Below are 21955 nucleotides of genomic sequence, written 5' to 3' on the forward strand. Positions count from 1 at the left end.
AGCTGACGAGACCGCTGTTTCTTTCCTTATTCGGATTGCTGAACACTAAGATGCGGATGACCAATCAGCCCACAAAACAACCACTGTTCTTTTGTCCAGTCATAGGAAGGTGACTACTGATCCATGTGCTCAGAACGCACACACACACACACACACACACACACACACACACACACACACACACACACACATACACACACACACACACACACACACATCTGTTCCCTGTACTTCAATCTTACCAAGAAACACTGAATTCTAACAAGAGTGCCCCGCTTGAAGAGTACCCCTTCAAACTTGGAAAACTGGCACCTCAGGGGATTGTAAAATAACACTTGATCTTGCATGTTCAGTTAGCAGAGGTGATTATAATAAACAAGTCTGAAACCTGTAGAAGGAAGCACATATATAATAGTTTCAGTTCTTTGTGGTTTTATTCAGTTTTGACTTTGGAAGAGTCACAGCACACTAACCAACAGTACACCTGAATCACACAAAATATTGAAAATGACATTCATTCAAAAACCTGAACATACTGTATTTATAATACATTTAGAGCTAAGTTTAAAGCAAGACACCAACTTAATAAGCTGTAAATTTAGCTGGATCGCTAGTTCTACCTTGGATCCCTGTACTGCTTTTGTCTAAACAGAGAGTTTTGAATTATGGATGTATGAATTACGAGCTAAATTTACTGCCTGGTAAGTTAATGTCTTGAATTAAAGGGTAACTTCACCAAAACTTAGGGTTTAAAATGTTTTTATTCCCTATGTTTCTGTGCCTTGCAGCTATGTGTAGTGAATAGTGGAGTACAAGTTTCACCCTATGAAGTTTTTAAGCCATTTATTTCCTTATTATTTAAATTGTAATCAATTGCATTTTGTTGATGTCTGCCTCCAGTTCCCATAATGCATTGTGAACCTGGTCACACCCCTTCTGTCTGTTAGCATGAGATTAGCACACTGGTAAAATAGATACAAATGCAAATCACCCACAGTAAACCAGAGGGCTGCTTAGTGCAAAATGTAAACTATATCTAAAGCTTAGACAAATGTTTATGGGTTTAAGTGATAACAGGCGATAAAATCTGCTCCCAGGCCTCAGAGAGTAGGACAGGTGCAGCAAAGCATTCTGGGTATGATTGTTAGACTGTCAGGTTAGGAAATGGCCAATACACATTACCTAACAGGATATAAAAGGATTTCAAATCAGCTGGTGTTGCTAGGTATTGAAACAAATGAAGAGTTTTCCATATGGATGTCAACTGTAGTTGGCTGAAGGAACAGCACATGAAAGTTTTCATTTATGTAGAAGTTACCCTTCAAATTTGGATCCTAGACACCATTTACAGTTTATTAAAACAGCTTATTTTGTCATTCCTGTGTCACTTTGTGAGTTTCTCCAAGAATAACAGCTACAACATTTGTGCTGCAAAGGACATATTGATTCACACATTTCTAACCATGATGAAGGATCTGGAATTCTGTGACAGCAGGAACCGGACCTTAGAACTGCACTGTCATAAACTCAATACACAGGAAGCTTTTGTCTTACGATTATCTTTGACAGTGTAATTCTAAAGGGCAGTTCCAGATCTTCAGAAATTCCAGCTCAGTCATTCTTTAGAAGTGTAATATTACAGATATAATGTACAGTAAGTTTTAATGTTTTTTTTCCACTCATACTTTCATTTATAGCTCCTTGTCAAGCTCACATGTTCATATTAATAATACCCCACCACAATCTTTATGTATATATATATATTTTTTTTTTTTTTACAAAAAAATGAAGTGCAGTGCAACATAAGGAAGAAATGCTAAATTAATGATATGTGTGGGGAATTGCACAGGCCAAGCACACAATGAGGGAAAACAGGATAAATTCACAGTAGGATTCCACCTCAGGAAGAATAAGGCTACATTTAGGGAATCAGGATGACAGTAAGGCAAGGCTTTGTTTCTCCAGTGATTTCCTACGTGCTGTTCAGATTTTATTCTGAACAGTGTGCTCTGTCTACGGGAGATGTGCTAGCACAAGGGGGCATTCGAGAGAAGCAGCGCTAAATGAAAGCTACAAGCCACCAAACACAGGCTTTTTGTTGCTGGTAATTCCCTGCGAAACATTTGTTCAGCATTTTTGTTTGGTGAGCGGTGTACCTCATTACATTATAATAAATATCCAGACATGATGTATGAAGTATGAAATCCAAAATTAAATAAAATTCCTCACAATCATATATGTCATTTGGATGGATATAAAAGTCTGCTTTATGGTAGGGGTTCATATAATTTTGTAATGTCTTCCATAATATTTGTAACAGTCTACATAATAATTTGGCAAAAATTCATTTTCAGTTTATCACAGAGATCAATGTTAAAAGGGAAGGCTGTATCTTCTAAAGGGAGATGAATGAGTTTGGTAGAGCTTACTGACACACCTCTACAGAGAGCTCTGTTTCAGCTAGCTGTACAGTTCTGACCCCTATACATTACACAACATACAGCTGCAGATATGTGAAATAGTCACAAAAAATAATACAAGTGTACAGCTTTTCTGAAATGTAAATTATATTTTTACAGCGCTAATTTGATTCATCAGCCATGATTTCATTTTAATATGTAGCTACTTGTTCAACCATGGTACACAGAGTACCAAAATACAAAACAAAGAAAAAAAGAGAACTAAAATATTAATACTATAGAATAATTTAATTTTCCTCACAACAATCTCACTGGCACATAACTTCTCCAAAGATCCTTACTGGACTCATCATTGGAAAAAAGAGGAAAAAAGTTGGAAAGCCACTGACAAAGCCGGGGTACCCTCTGTACCCTACGAAAAGTGCCTTGAAAAGGAAACGATAAAATTTGTGAAGCTATAGAACAGCTAATAGCCTTCTAAAGCACCTCACAAGTCAGAGAGCAGACTGACATTAGCATCCTTCACTGATGCATGTGGAAGCGTGGATATTTGCTGAGTAGAGTTTACAGAAGGTCCAATTCTTATTTTGCAAGGGGACAGGGGCTTTAGTGGTATTACTGAGGGTAATGGGGAGCTCATCACACTTCAGAAACTCCAATTTGCCTGAATCTGACCTACAAGGAACCCTTGCCTGGTGCTACAGACTGAAAAGATTATAGAAAAGATGAAAGAAATTCCCCAGTTCTCCCGTTCCTTGTCCCCAGATCCTGGGTTTGCACTCTACTGAGGTGCCTAGGAACAGGGGTCAAGTTGGGGGTGGGGTGGGGGTGTGGGGGGATTCTCAACAGCCAACTTCCTCTTTGCATGCTGGCGTCCAGCTAGATTGCAGCCCTCTACTTTTCATCCTTTGACACGCCCTTCTTCACAAACCTCAGAATATGCTCTGTCGCCGGTTCTTTCCACGAGCTGCAAAAAACAAAAAAACCTCTCAGTGTTTACTTATATAATGTAACTTTCCTTTTTTCATGTCATTTTTATATCATATCTAGGGATGTAAAGTATCTTCTGTAGATTGTGATTGACTAAAGGCATTGGTAACTTCTGATAGGCCACTGAAATATGTGAACTAGCCTGTGGTTGGCTAGTGGAGGAATGGGGCCAGTGTAGGGCTTACCTGCATGCTGAAACACTGAACTCCGACAGCCAGGATCCTTCTGTAACTGGACCTCCGGGAGGGAAAACACAGAAGAGTCTAGGGAGATGGAGAGAGGAATAGAGAGAGAGAGATGGGCAGATGAAAAGGTGAGAGGGACAGAGAGCCAAAAGGAGAGGGGAAAAAGTGAGTGATGAGAGAAGTGGAGGGATAGTGATTGAGATGGGAGGGAAGGAGAGAGACATGGAGAGACAAAGAGAGAAATGGAGTGATATCAATAAATAAATGATTCCTACATTTGGGCTTAAAGAACATGATCTCATGGTCTATAGAGACAACTGGAATGTCATCACATAAGCAGTTTTCAAAAATCTGTGCAGCAATCTATGATTTAAACAATACAGCATGGACTGGAATCATTGATTTTTTTTTCTGATGGAAGATTAGGCATCATCCTTATAAAATTATACAATGATGCAAATTAATGCAGGTAGGTGTAGGGTCGCTAACATTAGCTAGCTGACATGCTGTCCAGATAAATTAATTAAGGTTTATTTTCAACTGGATGACTCAATCCTACACAACAGCATGTGGGAGTGTGTGACTTACTGTGTAAATGCCATAGAGATGGCCTGACATTTCTCTAATAATGAGAAATCATGCAGAAGACAGCTGAGCAGCTAGCAGATTGATCAATCTAGACATCAATACAGGATGTTAATAAACATGAAGAACTCTGCAGAGAAGCTTCATGTTTTAATGATGATGATGTTCAGCCTCTGGGTTCATGAGCTTTGGCTGGAATGGAAAACCCAAAACGTGGAATGTGTTATGAGCATCGGTTTAGTACCACGTGGAAGTCATGCTTTGATCTGGATTTTTTTTTTTACTTGACTGCATTGTGTCATTTCTCCCATACCAATTTGGTCGGAGATGGGGCAATAATTATTGCCCCCCATTATGTGGAAATGGAGACATCTGTGGTGCAAAGATCTCTCCAGAAATGGCATTCACCGTGTCAAAGTTCAAGAATGGGAGAGCACTATCGTTGCTCTCAGGTTTTCCTGGGCTGAATGAGTACATTGTTTCACGCCTGAATAAAGGCAGTCATTCAGATCGCCTGTCTATAATGACCTGCCATGGTTTTATGCTGGCATGTAATTTCCTGTTGTCCTCCATTCCGAATGATATATGTGGGAATGCATTTGATATTTGAAATTCCTCAGTTTTTCATAGCGATATAAGCGAATCTGGGTTTCAGAACCAAGTCAAAGTAATACAAGTAACATTTGATCAAGAGCCTTGCAACCATAAAAAGTATCTGATTTCAGCATTGAAAAGGAGGATTTATGAAAGCAAACTGAGATACTGAACTCTGAGGGAAGACATAGGGCTAAATCAGCAGTGTACACTGAAGCTAAACTAAAACTTAAATAAACTGAACTAAAAATCATACCAAATGGAAAAGCAGGCCCGTAACTGATTCACTGTAAAACAGCAGGTGGAGGAATACATGTTAAAAGGGCATGAGGCTGGTGTTACTGCTGCTAAGAGCACTAACCTGGGTCATAAACTGTTCTGCTGGGGGGGGGGTTACTGTCAGGTAATCTGTGTATTCAGGTGAGGGTGAGGTATTGGGTCTCACTGTCAGGTAAGGTGTGGAGAATGAGCTGCAATGCAGTTGAGGGTGAGGTGTTGGTCTTACTGTCAGGTAGGCTGTTTATGCGCTCTCCCAGACTGCTGAAATAGGGCTGTCTAAGTGAAGCTTCCGCAGAGATCCGTGATCTGGGCTCGTACTGCAGGGAGGGGCAAGAAGCAGAAAGAGAAAGCCGTCATTTCACCTGTCCAGATTCAATACTGTGTGTGTGTGTGTATGTGTGTGTGTGTATGCGTGTGTGTGTGCATGGCTGTGTGTGTATGTGTGTGTGCATGCGTGTCTACATGCCTGGTGAGAGATTAGTGTTGCCTCCTTAGTAGCCGCCAGAAGGAGATGAGCACAGGTGTGTAAGGGGAGAGCTGGAGAGCAGTCAGCAGCAGTCAGTCACACATTCAATATTAATCTGCTTTGTGTCGACTGGGCTGTCGAGTGACCAGGCGGAGAGTGGAATACGAAGAGCCTGATTAAGGGAGAACCCTCTTATGGGCCGTCTGATCTGCTTCATTACAGAGTCTGTCATCCGAGGCCTACGGCCTGAATCCCCCACTCAGAGGCACTTCCAGGCTCTCCAGCAACCTGACAGATCACCACTGAGCCTCGCTGCTGTGCCATGTTTACTCAGCCTGGCCAAAAACGCGTCAGAGGACGTAATTATCACACATTCTTCCCTTTTCTCCCCATCATTACCGCATTTCAACTGCAGTTTGGCTGCCAAAAGGAATTGTGATTGCGCACAGTACAGTATTGATGTTTTCTCTGCATTTTACTTAACCACTGAGCCTGCAGTGCTTTAAAGCAAAACAACAACAAAAAAAAAGTTTAGCTTATTTCACTTATTAAAGTGTTTCACATTTGTCGGATCAGCGGCCTCAGGAACACTTTGATTTGAGGTGGGATTTCAGCCCGAGTTGCCTTGCAGATGAAGGCGGGTGGGGGCGGGAGGGGGTGGAAGGGGGTACTAAAAGGCCCATGGCCTTGTCTCTTGGTCATTAAGTAAATTGGAACGGGTGCTGTGGGTAGGGGGTGTGTGGGGGGGGGTAGGTGCGGAGGGGTGTGGAGCACAGGGAGAGAAGGCGTTCTCATTAAGCCATTTCTGCAGGCGGCAGACATTAGACTCCAAACAAAAAAAATACTGCGCCTGTCTCATTAAACTGCTTTACTGCCGTAGCTCTCTGTGTGAAAACAGAAAAATAAATAATGAAACAGCGAGATTTGCCTTGTGTGTTGGTCATTACTGCTCTCTCTCAGTTCTGTGAGGAGGAGTTCCGCTATATGAAACACACAGGTTATGTGTATGTAAGGACAGGTGTGCAGAAGGTGTAGCACCTATTGATGGGGTCACTCATATGAAACGATATAACTCACGATATAACAAATTTGACTGGACTCTTACCAGAAGCAAATCAGATAGAAGATCTATTCCCTCCGTGTCCAACCTAAACAGGAAAGAGAAACAAATTAGTGTGTCTCTTTTCTCACAATGTAATAGTAAATAAGCCCTGAAATGGAGCAATCCCGGCCAGGAGAAGCAGCATTGTCCTGTCACTGGCCTCGTTAATGCTCCAGAAACAACACCAACACAAATATTCAATCTACCACTTTCCAATGATGGAGTTTCCACTGGAGGCCATTGTCTCAGGCAGTGTTGATGCAGGTTCACATCTAAGACAGTAGCTGCTCTTGTTGTGATGCTCCATCACAAATAGTCTGTAACATTGGGGGTGGGTGGGGGGGGGGGGGCAGGTTGTCTGGTGGTTCGGATCATTCACAATATCAGGGAAACCACACCCCTTCCGTATTTGTGCTAATTTACTACAATTAATTTCCATACTGATTTATGGCAGAAAGCAGTTGTTTTTTAATACTATCGTTGCCAGGAATACAGCTGCTGCTTCCCAGGTTGGCCACCAGATGGGCACGCAATTTCCTTTTGTTCTCTGTCTCATTTAGTTCATGTGTTTCTCCTGCGCTGATTACTTAGTGTCGGCACCTGTGTTTACTGCTGTTTAAGTTCTGGTTTTTTGTTCCTGTCTTTGATCGTGTGTGCGTGCGTGTGCACTCCTACCCAAGCCTATTTGTAATTTGCGAGTCTCCAGTAAAGGTTACTTTTGAACCAAGCCTCCTGTGTCTCAAGTCCTGTCTGCATTTGGGTTCACTCTGTTTTTTGTCACAGTCATTACTTGCTGTAGCTGTTTCAAAGCACTTTGGGGGGAACTCTGCAATCGTTTAAAGTTGGAGCAACCCCAACTGTGTGGAAAACAAAACAATGTTAAATGAGATTTTCTCTGTCATCTCCCTGGAAAAGGGGACACAATAGCAGGTATTTGAGCTGCTCTGGAAAACTACCCAACTCTGCCAGCCAAAATGTCAATGCATTCAGGGTTTTCTTAACTGTAAAATAATGAAGTAACAATCTTATAGAGAAGGTCCTGATTCCCCCTCTGTCCCTGTGGTTTGTGCAGTGGTGGTGGTACCTGGGTACATGGTTTAGGAGCGGCTGGGGTCTATACTGAGGGAAGCTGTAGGACTGCATCTCCAGGTTGGCTGTGATCCCAGGCCAGGTCTCCTCAGTCGGGGTACCTGGAACACAGGTGAGGAAAAAAGAAAAATTCTCTTGCTTTTCCATCCTCTTTAAGGCAGCAATGTGGGATTTTTTAAGGGAGAATAAAACCCAGGGCAAGGGTTTGGTTGTGCATACTGAGTATTTTTTAATCAACCATGTAAGAGTCAAGGGTAATTGGTCTTTGTACACACAGAGCATTCAAACCAGCACTTTGTACACATGCATGAATGCATGCAGTCAAGTGAATTAATAGGAGACTGTACAGTAAATGTGTGCTCTTAAGTGAAGATTACAGCTATTCATAGTTTTGCATATGACACCAGCCACAGCAAATCCCTGGCTATGAATACATTGTGTTTTTTGGATTACTGTCATGCCATATGTCACTGTCAGATCTTTACTTCAAAAGACGCAGGGGGGAAGACAATCGGTAATATTCATGTGAGTTGCTGGGGTTGTGTGTTTGAGCAAGAAGAAGCTCTCTGGGAAATACAGCCATCCGGTGACCCCCCCACCAGAGTCTGTTTGATTCAATCAATGATCTCCAGACAGTTGGTGGCTTTGGCTGGCCAAAGGAGCAGACACCACCTATTTAGATTTCTCCTGTCCTTGTTGCGTAAATCGAAGGGGTGAATCCTCTCTGCTGAACCGTGAGGGTGGGGGTGGTGGCAGGGGCTGGCATGGAAAGGACAGCGAGGTTTGGAAAGACAGGGGTGAGGGGAGAGACCCCTGGCACACTGCTGTTTTGATAAAGGACATTGATTAACGTCCACTGGGCCAGTGTCACTTCCTCTCCGGAGAGTGCCGGTGACACAGAGGTGACTTATTGTTGAGTAAATTGTCCACTAGCGTCTTTTTCACCTCCGTGAAACCCGTCCTGGCCTCGTTAAATTTAAACCGGCTCTTTGGTGGGGATGGTGGACATGGGTGTTACTCTGCGTGTGCTGACACATGGCCCTCCATTGCAACACAGGGGAAATGAAGAAAGGTTTTGCGTTTGTGTAACTTCCGACAACTTCTTAAAGATGATGATCGGATCCGATGTTCTCAGTTATTGTTCATTATTGCTGCATTGTTTAACAGAGACAACCATTGTATCAGGAAACATTACACGGAATAGTCACTAACATTTCAATTTGAACAATTTTTAGACTGTATCCATAGTGCATTGGAAATACTACTATTCACTTTTTATATTAATATTAGTATTAATAATATCATTTCTATTTTATCATAATATAAATAATAGTAGTACTATTTTATACCTATATATGTTAGTATGTTTATTTGCTTTGTAGCTGCACTTATCCTATGCTATTTTCTGTCAGCGGCTGACATATTTTACGTCTTATGTTATTTTACCCATTTTAAACAGGTGAATATTTACTGAGCTGCTTGAGAATAAGAAAACCACTAGGTGGTTCAACAGCAGTCGTCCCCCAGGGATTTAAGCATGCAACCTTCCAGTGAGAGGGCCATTTACTTGAATATTAAATCTATAACACTGCCAACCTGTTGAATCTAAAGTAGTTTAGATTTAAATTGTTTATTATTGAGTTGAAAGTATGTTTCATTTGTTGAACATATTCAATGAAGCTCAAATAATAAATCTGAGAGATGGGAAATTAATGCTTTTCATCTGAAGAGATGTCAGATAGCAAAAGATAAGGACCTACACAATTATAATTTGCTTTAGAGTTTGCTAATGATGTGATTATATGCTTGGAGGTTTAATTATACAATTGTTGCTATTATAGAAATACAGTTAGAATGAATTTATTTTAAGATGCACATTATATGGGGGGGGGGGGGGGCATTCATGAATTGCTTAGATTTTCCTTATACTTTCTAATTATCAATGGCCATTTATATATTTTTATATTTCTGTATTTCTTTTATCCTCTGCTGTCACCATTGAAACATCTTGTTGCTTGGCTTTGTCTTTTTTCTGCTTTGTTGCATAGAGATTTCCAGGTTACTTAGTTTGAATCTATTCAGTACTCATGGAAAAAAACCAAAGTCACTGGAGTTATCTGAACCTCTTAGGGACACACAATGTGATCATCACAGCTGTCATAAGTGAACTGTTTCACAGCTGGTTTAGTCTGTTGGTTTAGTCTGTTCTTGATCCCATACAGGGCAGTGTGACTGAATGTCCGAATCCCAGTGCTGGTGGCTCACCTAGTGAGCCGATCTTACCCATGAGCCGAAAAATGAGGTGCAGCTCCTCTTTGACTGTGGACCCTGGGAACATGGGTCGTCCTGTCACCATTTCGTAGAATATGCAGCCAACTCCCCTAAAACCCGGGCCAGAAACACGAACCATATCAGAACTAGCAATGAAGCTTCAAGGGAGACCACAGAGAGTGTGTTGAAGGAGGCCTTATCACGTCAGGATCCAGCTGAATGCCTTTTCTGAACTACAGCAACATAAATTGCACTTCCACTTTTTAAGGAAGATAAATGGTGATGACGACATGAAATACTGAATCAGATAGATAAAATAAATATGAATTTGGAGCTCTTAGTCAAAATATGTTTTGGTAGCCTTTGGTATTGACTGAGGTCTTTACGTCTTCAATCCACAAGAAACAGCCAGGGCTGTTAAAGTGGAACTTTAGTGAATGAAGATTTCCATAAACTTTCACTGAATTTACTATGAATTTCTGAGTATCATTAAAAATAATGGATAAACATATTACTTCCATTTAGAGCAATTTTTATCTTCTATTAAAACTGCATTCTGCACATCAGGACTGGAGCCACATGAGAGCGGCAGTTCCTGAGTTTAAAAGACTCCAGCTGGGTCGAGCTCCTGACGGACAGGATGATGGCTTTTTATTTTACCACACAAGTTGTTCCATAATGCATAACCGACAGACAAACTGCACAAACACACGCACACCAACAGATCCGGACGCTCTGTCAACGATTGACCAGGAGGAAGCCATCACGGTGCATTCCAGAAACGGAACTCCATTCATTTCAGAACGTTTTATTACAGAGGTGTTCAATCCGTTCCAAAAAAAAAAAAGTCAATAAAAAACTCAGTGGGTTTATGTTTGCTGGAAAATCACAGTCTGCCTCCTCTGCAAAGGAAACTGTAAGACTTCAACCATGAGAATGTAGGTCAGGACTGGGGATGCTGAGTCGAAATCTATCTTCTACAAACACGCTAATGTCAAAATCTTTTACTAACTGCATCAAATCTGCATCAGTCCCTCAGTCCTTGTTACACTGTTTTATAGCTCTTTTTGGATTCTTTTAAGGACTATATCGATAAAGACAATGATATGAAAACGAAATGAAAACTAAATGTAGTTGATTTACATATAATGAAAAGAGCATTCATCAGTTAAGCTCTTTAAAAGAAAGTGGTTTAAGTCCAGAGTTCCCATCTGTGCAGTAGTTGGGGTAGTGGTGGGCAGGGGTGTATTGTGGCACTCTGTGGTCCCCCAGTGGTAGGATGAACTCCCCGCTGGGGTCAGGACAGCAGAATCACTGGCCATCTTCCAGCGCAGCCTGAAGACCCAGCACTTCACCACACCTTTCCTAACATCTGCTACTTGTATTACTTGCTGTTTATTTTACATGTAGTATCGCAATGTGTTTTGGATTCTGTAATCTAGTGACTTTTTTGTATGGTAGTGTGTGCACTTGGCTTCCCTTAGTTTCTAGGCAGTCTAGTCAGGTTGCACCAGTTAACATGTGTTAGGGCTTAGATAGTCTTGCGCTCACGCTTACTGAACTGGGAGTGTTGTTAGCCTGGTCTGACACTGTTGCTCATTCAGCTTGAATGGATACGCTTCTGTTCTTTTGTACCGGAAGTTGCTCTAGATAAGAGCGTCTGCTGAATGAATGTAATGTAATGCCACAGTCGTCTGATGGAGCTCACCACATGTCGATGGGGGTGGAGTACTCTGTGGAGCCTAGGAGGACTTCCGGAGGCCGATACCAGAGCGTCACCACCTCATTAGAGTACGTCTTTGTGGGAACAGACTTGGCCCTGGCTAGGCCTGAGTGGAGGCAGAGAGGAAATGAATCACACCGGTTATTCAGTCAAGGGTCGAATTCATAAAGTTGTGAATTATTTAAGGTTCTAAGCTCTTGTCATTTGATAGCCTTGCATACTGTTCAAGGTGTTTGATTCAGCCACCCTTAGAGACGTCTGGTGACAGCCAAGGCTTTAGCCAAGATAAACATGCACAGCCTGCCAGTAATTGCAGAGAAAGGCATTGCTTGTTAGGTAATGAAAAACACATACTGCATGCTGATTGGGCGAGTGAATCACTTGCTGGTTTTGATTGCTCAACCTCTGTGCATACATTATCACATGTTAAAGCACAGTTGTACCAGGTGTGTTTTTTGACACATGAGGCATACACTGTATTTCAAGTCTAAGGTTGTGATCTGTTGTGTTCATTTGTTGATGTTACGGATTTGATTCGAAAAGTAAAACTCAACCAAATTAACATTTCCTTCATGCAGAATGGTATGGCATGAGTCATAGCTGTGGAAAAACATTTAGAAAAATCAGTGAACCATGTAGGTAAGGAAGAACACAGTGGAGGAGAGGCACCAGCATTGATCTTCCTGTGCAGGGTGATCTACACAACCTGCCCTTGCCGACGGCCTCACCGAAGTCAGCCAGTTTGAGCTCGCCCTTGTCGTTGATGAGCAGGTTCTGGGGCTTCAGGTCTCTGTGGAGGATCTTCCTCTTGTGGCAGTAGGAGAGGCCTCGCAGCAGCTGGAACATGAAGATCTACAGAGGGACAGACAGAGGGGAGAGCATCAGAGACTTCAGCACCTCATTGGCTACTCACCCTCTGAGACATAAACTATGCCGATGCCGATTGTTCTATTTGCAGCGATGATGTAAGGAGCACTGAGCCAGGACTAATTGGCTTACCCTGAGGTTGCCATTTTTAAATAATATATTTCACTCATTTTGGAACCAGCCAGGGGCTAAAACCCATTTTTAGTATGTGTCTGTTTGGTCATCAGCATGACTTTATTTCTCTAAACAGACCAATCAGCATGAGATCCTTTTAATGGGTTTTTGCCAATAGCCTTCACTGGGTTACATCATCCAACTTCCAGGGAAGAGAGACATGATTTGAACATAAAATTATCCACAGAAAGCCTTTGTTGGAAGAAATGAAAAGGACATTTAAAGGCATGAATCAAAGAGTGAGGGGGTAGGAAATATATGGATATCTACGGACTGAGATTGATGGATTTGTGAAACCTGTTAGAATATCCTGTTATTTTAAACCTGTTTTTTTTTAAAAAAAAGAAGCTCTCCTTCATCTCTCAAACTACTTGCAGTACTATGTAGGGAAACATATTTCAAAATGTACAAAAAAATACATTTGCAAAAATATATTGCGATAAGTGGGGAAAATTATGTGCAATTTTCAGTGCCTGTTTTACACACAGTAGTTGAAAGTCTTTCCAAAGTGTTTATTTCTGTTGCTCAAGATAGCTCTGCCTGCTCAGCCATTGCCACCTGTGAGTCGGGGTGATAATGTCTCTGTGAGGAAAATTCCTTTTGTGCTCTCTGTGGAAATATGTTTGTAACCATAGAGACCATCATTTTAATCTCTGACAAAAAAAAAAAGAAAAAAAAAAGAAAAGAAATCGGTGACAGGCAGAATCTGTGCGGTCGAGTCTGGGGAGCGGCGCGTACTGCATTGTTCCGGCGAAATTGAACTCCCTCCCTCCTCTAGTCCCGCATGCTCTCCAATTAATTACAGATACTTGCCAATAATTCTTCAAAGAAGTTTATCAGATGACTCAAAGTAACTTCACCGAGAGTTTTGGTGCTGCCCGGAAGGCTTTGGTTTTCTAAGTCTGGAGATCTCAGAGTGCGACACACTTCAGATCCTGCGGGACTAAGATAAAACGAATTCATGATAAATGCGGCCATTTTTATGCACTCAGCTTGTTGCGTCAAGGATTGCTGCATCAAGACTGCGGTTACATATACCTGCTGCCAGTGAAGGTGGTGACCACAGTGCAGTGGGATCGTATATAATGCTCTAATGCATATGTAAGGTCCTGTGAAAGTGGTTAAACATGGCAGAACACAAAGAAGCGAAGGCCTCAGCATTGACCTTCCTGTACAGTATAATCTGGGATCATGTGCCATGCTCCTGATCTCGTGTTTTAACTGAACAATGGAACTGCAGTCAGGGATGCGGCTGTAAATGTGGTACTGCCTCTGCTGCTGTTTTACTCATATCTAAACGTGTGGGTTTCACTGGCCACAATGGATTCAAACATACATCATCTAACAACCACCATCTAAAAACTAACGTATGCAGATGAAGTCACTTTTGTACCACAGAGGTACTGTGTTACTGCAGGGATGCTGACTCACTCTGTAGGCTATAAGCAGGGGAGTTTATGATTCTGGAACACAATGAACAGGGATGCTGAAAGAATATGGACTATGAGCAGGGAAGCTGGATAATTCTACAGACCATAAGAAGGGATGTGGGATGATCCTGTAGACAATAAGCAGGGAAGCTGAATAATTCTGTAGACTATGATAAGCAGTGCTCACCTTGACATTGTGGACGCTCATGAGGTTTCCACAGTTGTCCAGGTACTGTTTCAGATCACTGTCCTGTGTGGAATAACACACACACATATTCCTGTGTTCAGGTGAGGGGTGAGGCATTTTGGTGCTGTCACTAACAATTCCGTAGCAGGTATCAGAGTGGCGACACAGAAGAGGCGGTACATTTCAGACCTTTGCAGGTAGGTAATAGATCTCATATTTGGTGGCCTGCAGGCGGGATTACCACCACGCCAAAGCCAAGCTCTTACCAGGTACTCAAAGACGAGCGTGAGGGAGCGTTCCGTGTGGATGATGTCATGCAGGATGACGATGTTGGCATGCTTGAGGTTCTTCAGCAGTGACACTGTGGAAACGAGAGGAGATACTCACAAACCACCACGCAGTAATAATCAGAGCACAACACACATATGCTCACACACAGATCCTGCAGTGATACGTAAGTTTTTGTATTATACTGAACTGCACAATATACCATTTCAGCTGCATCCAATGGACAATGCTGTTTTACTTCCATCTTACACTAGGTGGCAGCATTGCTGCACGAACCTCAGGGCATCGAGACTCAATCAGACAGAGCCCCTGTAACGATATTAATGTTTCTGTTACACCAGCCTCACATAAAGACGATGAAGTGTGTATACTTTCCACATGTCAACTCTCTTAACTTCTACGGGCGAGTACAGCATAAGAGGCCGAGGCTTCAGAGAGTTGAATCAGAGCCGAAACCTGAATGCCAGGCTGCATTTCGACACTGTGCCTCTTGAGGGGCGAGCCCAGCACGTCTAATGTTGGTCTGCCTTTGTTACCTTCTCGGATGGCTGTGCAGGGGGCCCCCTCCTCATGCTCCAGACGGATCTCTTTCAGAGCCACCAGGTTCTCTGTGAGTTTGCTGCGACCCTTGAAAACTGTCGCATAGGTTCCCTGTACAGGAGAGCAGGGACAGGGGCAGCCAGAGGGAGGGAGTCACAGACGTGGACCCAGATATATGCAGGGGTGCTGCAGGGTGTGTTTAAATAAACGGATAACATTTTTTAAAAGGCCTGTCAAAATCTGTCAGGTCTAATCTGTCAAAATCTTTCTGGAATAGTTATAAGAGAGAGGAAAAAAAATGGATTGATTGAGCATCAAAGAGGGGAAGCAGAAATGGATACATGCCTGGAGCAAATGCAATCTGTGTGTGTGTGTGTGTGTGTGTGTGAGAGAGAGAGAGTGTGTGTGCGTCTGTGTGTGCGTGTGAGAGAGAGTGTGTGTGCCTGTGTGTGTGTGTGTGTGTGTGTATGCGTGTGTGTGTGTGTGTGTGTGTGTGTGTGTTCATGTGCGTGTGTGTGTTTGCCATCTAATTCACATTATTATTCCTTTGAAATCCCGTTGCTGGGAGCTCTCGCTCACTCTCTCTCTCTGCCCCACTGTTCTGTTTGTGTCTCATGTTCCTCCTCCATCTGTCTACTCTGGTCTGTCAGACACACTGAGGAGCAGCGCTGTCAGGATTGCCAGACAGGTCCTCACGACTGAGTGACCAATCAGGCAGACCCGGGGGTGGAGCCTCCCTCTGCAGAGGACGGGGACTGTGACCCACGCAGTGCAGGTGCACGTGTTCACAGGTGTGCACGTGAAAGGGCCTGTCTGCATTGGTTAGGCTCTGCTTCGTCTGACATCTGAGTAATTAATTATAGCAATTATAACAATAATTAATTATAGCAATTTTCATGTTTCCCTTGTTTTTCATTTTTTATGTGACAGCCACAGAATATTGTACAAGGAAACAAACAAAACAATGCTTGGTTAAAGAGATTGTAGTTGGGTACAAAGCATGCTGTGGTTAAACTGAGTCTAATCTGCATAGTCTCCCAATCTATCTACTTCAAAAGACATAAGCATGTTTCTGTTACATAGTTCTGATACATATTAATACACATTTTATTGAATACCTGTCAATCAGTGTTAAATAATTTGACTTCCTCTCCAGAAATGCTGGAATATGGATTATAATATGACATTAACTTCATTAACAAGCATGTTCACAACTGGTGGAGGGCAAATTACCTCCACAATGCCTTAGGCTGCTGTATAATAAACGGCAAATAAAGCAAAAGGCTTTGAAACTGTAGATAACCCACAGGATCAGACCGGGACCGTCCTGTCAGACTGATCGGTCTGCTCATTTTGGCTGAGGAGCTCTACCCTGCGTAGGCGCGGAGCATGTGAATGAGGGGATTTCAGCGATCAACAGGCAAAAGACAGAGGCTCGAACCGAGTGGCTCACCTCCCCCAGCTTATCCAGCTTCACGTAGGTCTCCAGCTTCCCAAAGCCAATATCGGACTGCGGAGAGAAAAAAAACACCTGTTTCAGAGGCACAACGGCAGGGAAGAAAGCTGCACCACTCCCAGCGCAGGATCTCACGACTGTGTTTTCACCGGAAACCTCCTTCGGCGCGCTATTAAAAGCCGCCGTGTAAATGGAAAATTGCTCTAAAACAGACTTTCCAGTCGCTAACGAGCCTGCAATTACCTGCGATTGTCTCAATTCACAACTAGGTAATTAAAGTAATAGTTAGAGATTGAGAGTGATAATGAGATCTCATTGGAAGGAGAGGATGAATCCTCTCGGCCCACGCAGCGCTGTCTCGATTCGTGATAACACATTGTTAAATTGATCTGAGAGAGAAACCAGCCGACAAAAGCTTCAACACCACGTACTACTGTATGCTGAAACTCTTGCATCAGCAAAGTAAAACATCAGAAAAGTATTACTTTCAGAACCCAATTTTGTTAACGTGAGGAGTTTTGAAATTACAAAGCAGCCAATGTACCTGACTTGTTGGCTGCTTTAAAATGGAACAGTAATAATAATAATACATTTACAAAGTCATATTTAATAAACAAACAGCAATTAAATGCTATTTAAATGAAGTGCTAATTAGGTGCACTTCCTCGGGGCTTTGATTTTTCTCATTGGAAACCTTAGGTGTTATATGAGCAGCTGCACTAAGACTCTGCTGGTTTCAGCCGGAGGGCCCTCGGCCTTCTCCAGGCAGACAGGAGCAGGGTTTTGAGGAGCACTGACCAGGGACGCTCTTCGGGACATCCTGCTCAGGGGCTTGGAAGAAGGGGGAGCATCCAACTGCTGCTGCAGCCTCTCCAGGAACTCTACCGGGAGACGGATGTCCATGGGCAGCGACATGCGCCTGCTGATGTCCTAAACCAGGAAGTGACATCAGAGGAAGTGGCATCAGCTGTGTCCTTCATCAGAGACATATAGAGAGGAAGTGACCTCGTTAAGCAAGCTGTGTCCTTCATTAGAGACACATATAGAGGAAGTGACCTCATTAACCTGTGTCCTTCATTAGAAGCATATAGAGAGGAAGTGACCTCATTAAACTGTATCCTTCATTATAGTCAAATAGAGACAACACGTCCTTCATTAGAGATATGTGGAGAGGAAGTGATCTCATTAAACTGTGTTCGTTGGGTGGAAATGACATGAGGACACCTTGTCTGCGTCCTTCACCAGAGACACACATGGGAAGGTATGCCAGGGAGCTGTCTGTCTCCTTTTGTAGAGATGCATAGAAAGAAAGTGACACCAGGCATCTGTGTCCTCTGTCCTTCATCAAAGACACACATCACTTGAATCTTAAAACAACATCTTTTGAAAGGAAGCACATGGGGTTTATCAAATGCCAGTGTGTCATAGGACAAAAGGACAAGAGCTGTGAAACAAAGAGACAGGCTAAAGTCTGATCATCTCTGAGCGGTCGCCGTCAGTGCCGTGACAGCAACTGGACAAACACAGTTACGCTGTTTGCATGGGTGTAGGGGTGTGTGTGTGTGTGTGTGTGTGTGTGTGTGTGTGTATGTGTAGTGGTGGGGGGGGGATGGGCTGCAGGATTACAGTGTGACCCGCACTGACCTCAGTGGAGAAGTGTTGGTTTCCGCAGGGGTAGTGCAGCTGGCTGGGGGACCGGGCCCTGTCCTCTCCAGGCGTGGCACCATGATCCGTATGCAGAGCCCGCAGACTCAGGCTGCCTGCGGGAAACAGGACACACATCCGGTAACCATAGGCAACCTGAACAACACGCCCCCAGTGGTTCAGGAACACACGTCCGGGTAACCCTGGGCAACCTGCACAACACACTCCCATTGGCTCAGGACACACATCCGGGTAACCCTGAGCAACCTGCACAACACACTCCCATTGGGTCAGAGCCTCTCTTTGGTGGAGGAGAGTCTGTATGACACCTGCTAAGATGTTAACATGAGCCAGTCTTCAACTTTCCCATCCCCAATGCGAATAAAATTGACCATTACGTAGTCTTCAATTAACTTTGAGAGGTGCACATTAGAGAGTGCTGGATTAATTCAGATTTGGACAATGGCGAGCCTTGGATTGAGACTGGAGGGTGGAGAGTCAACTGTGTGAACTGACAGCACACTTAGGCATACAGACCAGAGGCCCCCACATGTATCTTCCAAATAGAACTGTACCAGAACTGTACGAGAGCCATACTAGGAATGTATCAGGACCACAGCAGACAATGGGGTTTTATGTTGCATTCTGTTAAGCTATGGTTCTTGTTTTTTCTGAGGACAGTCTTGATTTCCATTTGATTTGCACTCAGGAAGTGAATCTAGTCAATAAGCTTTAAAAATGCCTTTTCCACACCCTCATGAGTGTTAGCCTCAGCACCGTCAGATTACAAATACCTCCCTATCTTTACTGTTCACCGCTCAGTCATGGGGAATCTGATTTCTTGGTCGACACGGTCGACCCCATATGGAGCTGAGGGCCCTTTTCTGACTAACAGTCACATGGTAACAAGCCTAGCAGCTCCAGCCTGACCCCAGAGGCCCGCGTCACCGCCACACGCTTCGGTTGGTCAGTGTTTCACCCAAAGTGGGCCACTCACTCCTGCATAAACAGCACCGCGACTATCCAGACCTGCTCACTCTGCCATATCCAGCCCCAATTCTCTCTCTACCCACAGCCAGATTGCCTGTACAGGGGAATGCACTGCAATCACACAGTCTCAGCGCGTAAATATTCATCTCTGAACATGAGGCAGAGCGCTCCATCGAGGTGGCGGTAGGCGCAGCCTTCGTGACCTTCCTGACCTATCAGAGGGGCTGTCAGAGGGCGCCGTCTTGCCGGCGCTAGCTGCTGCGGAGCGGGAGGGATCGTAACGCTGGCGGAGGACTCTGACTGACAGACACCTGCTGGGACGCTGCACGATTCAGATCTGCGATCTGAGGAGAGAGTGACACCCAGACGACGGCGTGGAGAAGAAAAACATTTCTCCTTTTTTCTTGCTGTTGTTGTCGTCGTTGTCATTCTTTACCCACTATCTTGCTCTCTGATTTTGATTTCCCACAAGAATCATCCCCCCAAAACGCCTGCCGCTTTTCCAACAAATCTCATTCGCTGTAGCGCACTTCAGTGCAATTGAATTGCCAATCCAAATCCATCCCTGAATATTGATGGCTGATGCCTACCGAACAGCTCCTCCAGCGGGGTGATGTGATGGTGGGTATGCTCTGGTCGTGACCACAGGGTTGCCGGTTTGATTCCCCAGGAGCTTCTCCTGAATTGACCCGGTTAATACAGATCTGTATGAGAGGTTCCTAATATGAGCTGTATATGGGGTTGCTCTGGATGGAGGTGTCTGGCAAGGAAATAATCAGCAACTCTTCACGGCGCTGTCCTGCATGCTAAATTACTCAGATTAAAACAGACACCATAAATGAAACGCAGAGAACTTTCCAAATTGTTCATGTCAGGGAATGGCAGAACAATTTCGGGAGTGTCTGGCCCGGTAAACGATGTCCTGCTTTTTTGCCTCACACATTTTAGCCAGACCCCTGCCTTTCCCCCCATGCCTTAATTTCATCAGCCCTGCGGTGCCGGGCTCAGCAGTGAATGAGGGAAACGGACGAGGCTAGTGAAGGACTCAAATAAAATGAGTCTGCTGTGGAATTTTTCACTCTTAGCGAAATGAGATCGGCACAGAGTTACCGCCGTGCGCCGGATCCTGACGCGGACCAGGTAGCTGCGTACGAGAGCAGCCAGCCCCCCCCACCCGCAGGGTTTCATTTTCGGTCCTTAATCAAACCCTCTTTGACTGAAGGGTCGAGCCGACTTAGTCAGCTATCTGCCCACACACGCGCGCGAGCGTGTCTCAAACCCGGTGAGGGCGGCTGGCTTCTGGCCCCCGTTTCATTTATATTCCGAGGTAGGAGAGTGAGAGCGAGAGCCCTCTTCCCTTTTCGGCGCGCTGCAAAGGCACGGGGGAGGGAGAGGGCCGGCGGTGCATTCATTCGGAGACGTGCGCGCGGGGCCCTAAATGGGTTTATAATTTAAATATCACAGCTGCGGTGGACACATTGATTTCCCTGCTGGTAATTAGGGTCACGGCACTCCACTTACTTTCTTCAGCCTTAATTGTCTTCCGTCAAACACCCAGCTGAGAGGGAAGCTTTTTCCCCACGTCCCCCCGCTGTCTCTCTCTCAGACAGAGAGCCTCGGAGTTCTGCTCCGCTACCTGTCAGGCGGCTCGCCTGAAAGGACAATCCAATAATTGGGCCGGCCGAGGTCAATTTTTCTTTATCTGTGTGCTGCCTGGACCTGGAAATATCCAGGGGAGGGAAGCCACTGCTTACAAAAAAAGAGAGGCTGAAGGTTTGTTTGTGTGGATGGTAGCTGGATGGCTTGCTATTAACTGAAATGTGTGCTTAAAAATACCCCCCATCACAAACACACACACACACACACACACACACACACACACACACACACACACACACACGCACACACACACACACACACACACACACAAAAGAGGGTCGGCACCCATGGAGACTCATCCGCTGGTGATATTACAGCTTTGTGTGACACCGGTACTTTTGAGGGAGCAGGGAAAGTGTTGCTCACCAGATATCGAGAAAAAAGGTTGGGGGGGGGGGGGGGGGGGGCACAGAGCACATCTCAGCTTATTATACATCTGCTCAACTGACCTCCGCACCCACAGCGGTGTACGTTGCCTGCACTTCATCCGTTTATTCAGCTGGTTAATAACTGAGCCAATTCAGGTTGAGTGCCTTGCTCAAGAGTCCGGCAGCTGTGCCCCACGACTGAGATTGAATCCCGCAACCACTGGAGTGCAGGCTTGACTCCTTAACCACTGTATTCTGCTGCCTGGACTGCTCAGCCGGAGAGAGGAAGGGGGAAACAGGAACATGGTCTTCCAGAAGCCTCCAGCCAACTCCCAGAATGCTCCAGGGGTGTACAATGTGACATGCCCAGCCGTGGTTCACCTCACATAAAGCAACAGATGTACCTTCATCTCAGTGTGCTATTTTTAGCCACACCGGGGTGGGGGGGGGGGGATGGAGGGTCTGTACCTGCGTGTGTCTGTGTGTGTCGGGGGGGGCGCTGTGTTCAATGCTCCACAGGAGAGACACGCTCCCTTTAATCTCCTGTATGTGGGCGAGGGGGCGTCTGGCATCTAACACAGCAAACGTCATCCTGTTGTCTGACTTCTCATTCCCCCTCCTCTATTAAGAGCTCTGTTTTCAGATAAA

At 44.4% G+C, this 21955-nt stretch overlaps 1 protein-coding gene across 1 annotated transcript in view; it reads right to left on the reverse strand.

Annotated features, from left to right (window-relative positions):
- Nucleotides 1-3243: 3243 nt before the first annotated feature.
- Nucleotides 3244-21955, reverse strand: part of LOC118780529 (cyclin-dependent kinase 18-like) — a 35809-nt gene continuing 17097 nt past the window's right edge. The window contains exons 3-16 of the mRNA XM_036533074.1: nt 18291-18406; nt 17445-17576; nt 16644-16700; nt 15187-15301; nt 14629-14723; nt 14363-14425; nt 12433-12556; nt 11690-11810; nt 9994-10091; nt 7706-7811; nt 6625-6667; nt 5280-5370; nt 3596-3673; nt 3244-3387 (exon numbers count right to left, since the gene is read on the reverse strand). Coding sequence (XP_036388967.1) covers nt 3353-3387; nt 3596-3673; nt 5280-5370; nt 6625-6667; nt 7706-7811; nt 9994-10091; nt 11690-11810; nt 12433-12556; nt 14363-14425; nt 14629-14723; nt 15187-15301; nt 16644-16700; nt 17445-17576; nt 18291-18406 — 1274 coding nt within the window. The 3' untranslated portion in view covers nt 3244-3352. The remainder of the gene's footprint in view (nt 3388-3595; nt 3674-5279; nt 5371-6624; nt 6668-7705; nt 7812-9993; nt 10092-11689; nt 11811-12432; nt 12557-14362; nt 14426-14628; nt 14724-15186; nt 15302-16643; nt 16701-17444; nt 17577-18290; nt 18407-21955) is intronic.

This window comes from Megalops cyprinoides, chromosome 7 (genome assembly GCF_013368585.1).
Source record: "Megalops cyprinoides isolate fMegCyp1 chromosome 7, fMegCyp1.pri, whole genome shotgun sequence".
NCBI classification, from domain to species: domain Eukaryota; kingdom Metazoa; phylum Chordata; class Actinopteri; order Elopiformes; family Megalopidae; genus Megalops; species Megalops cyprinoides.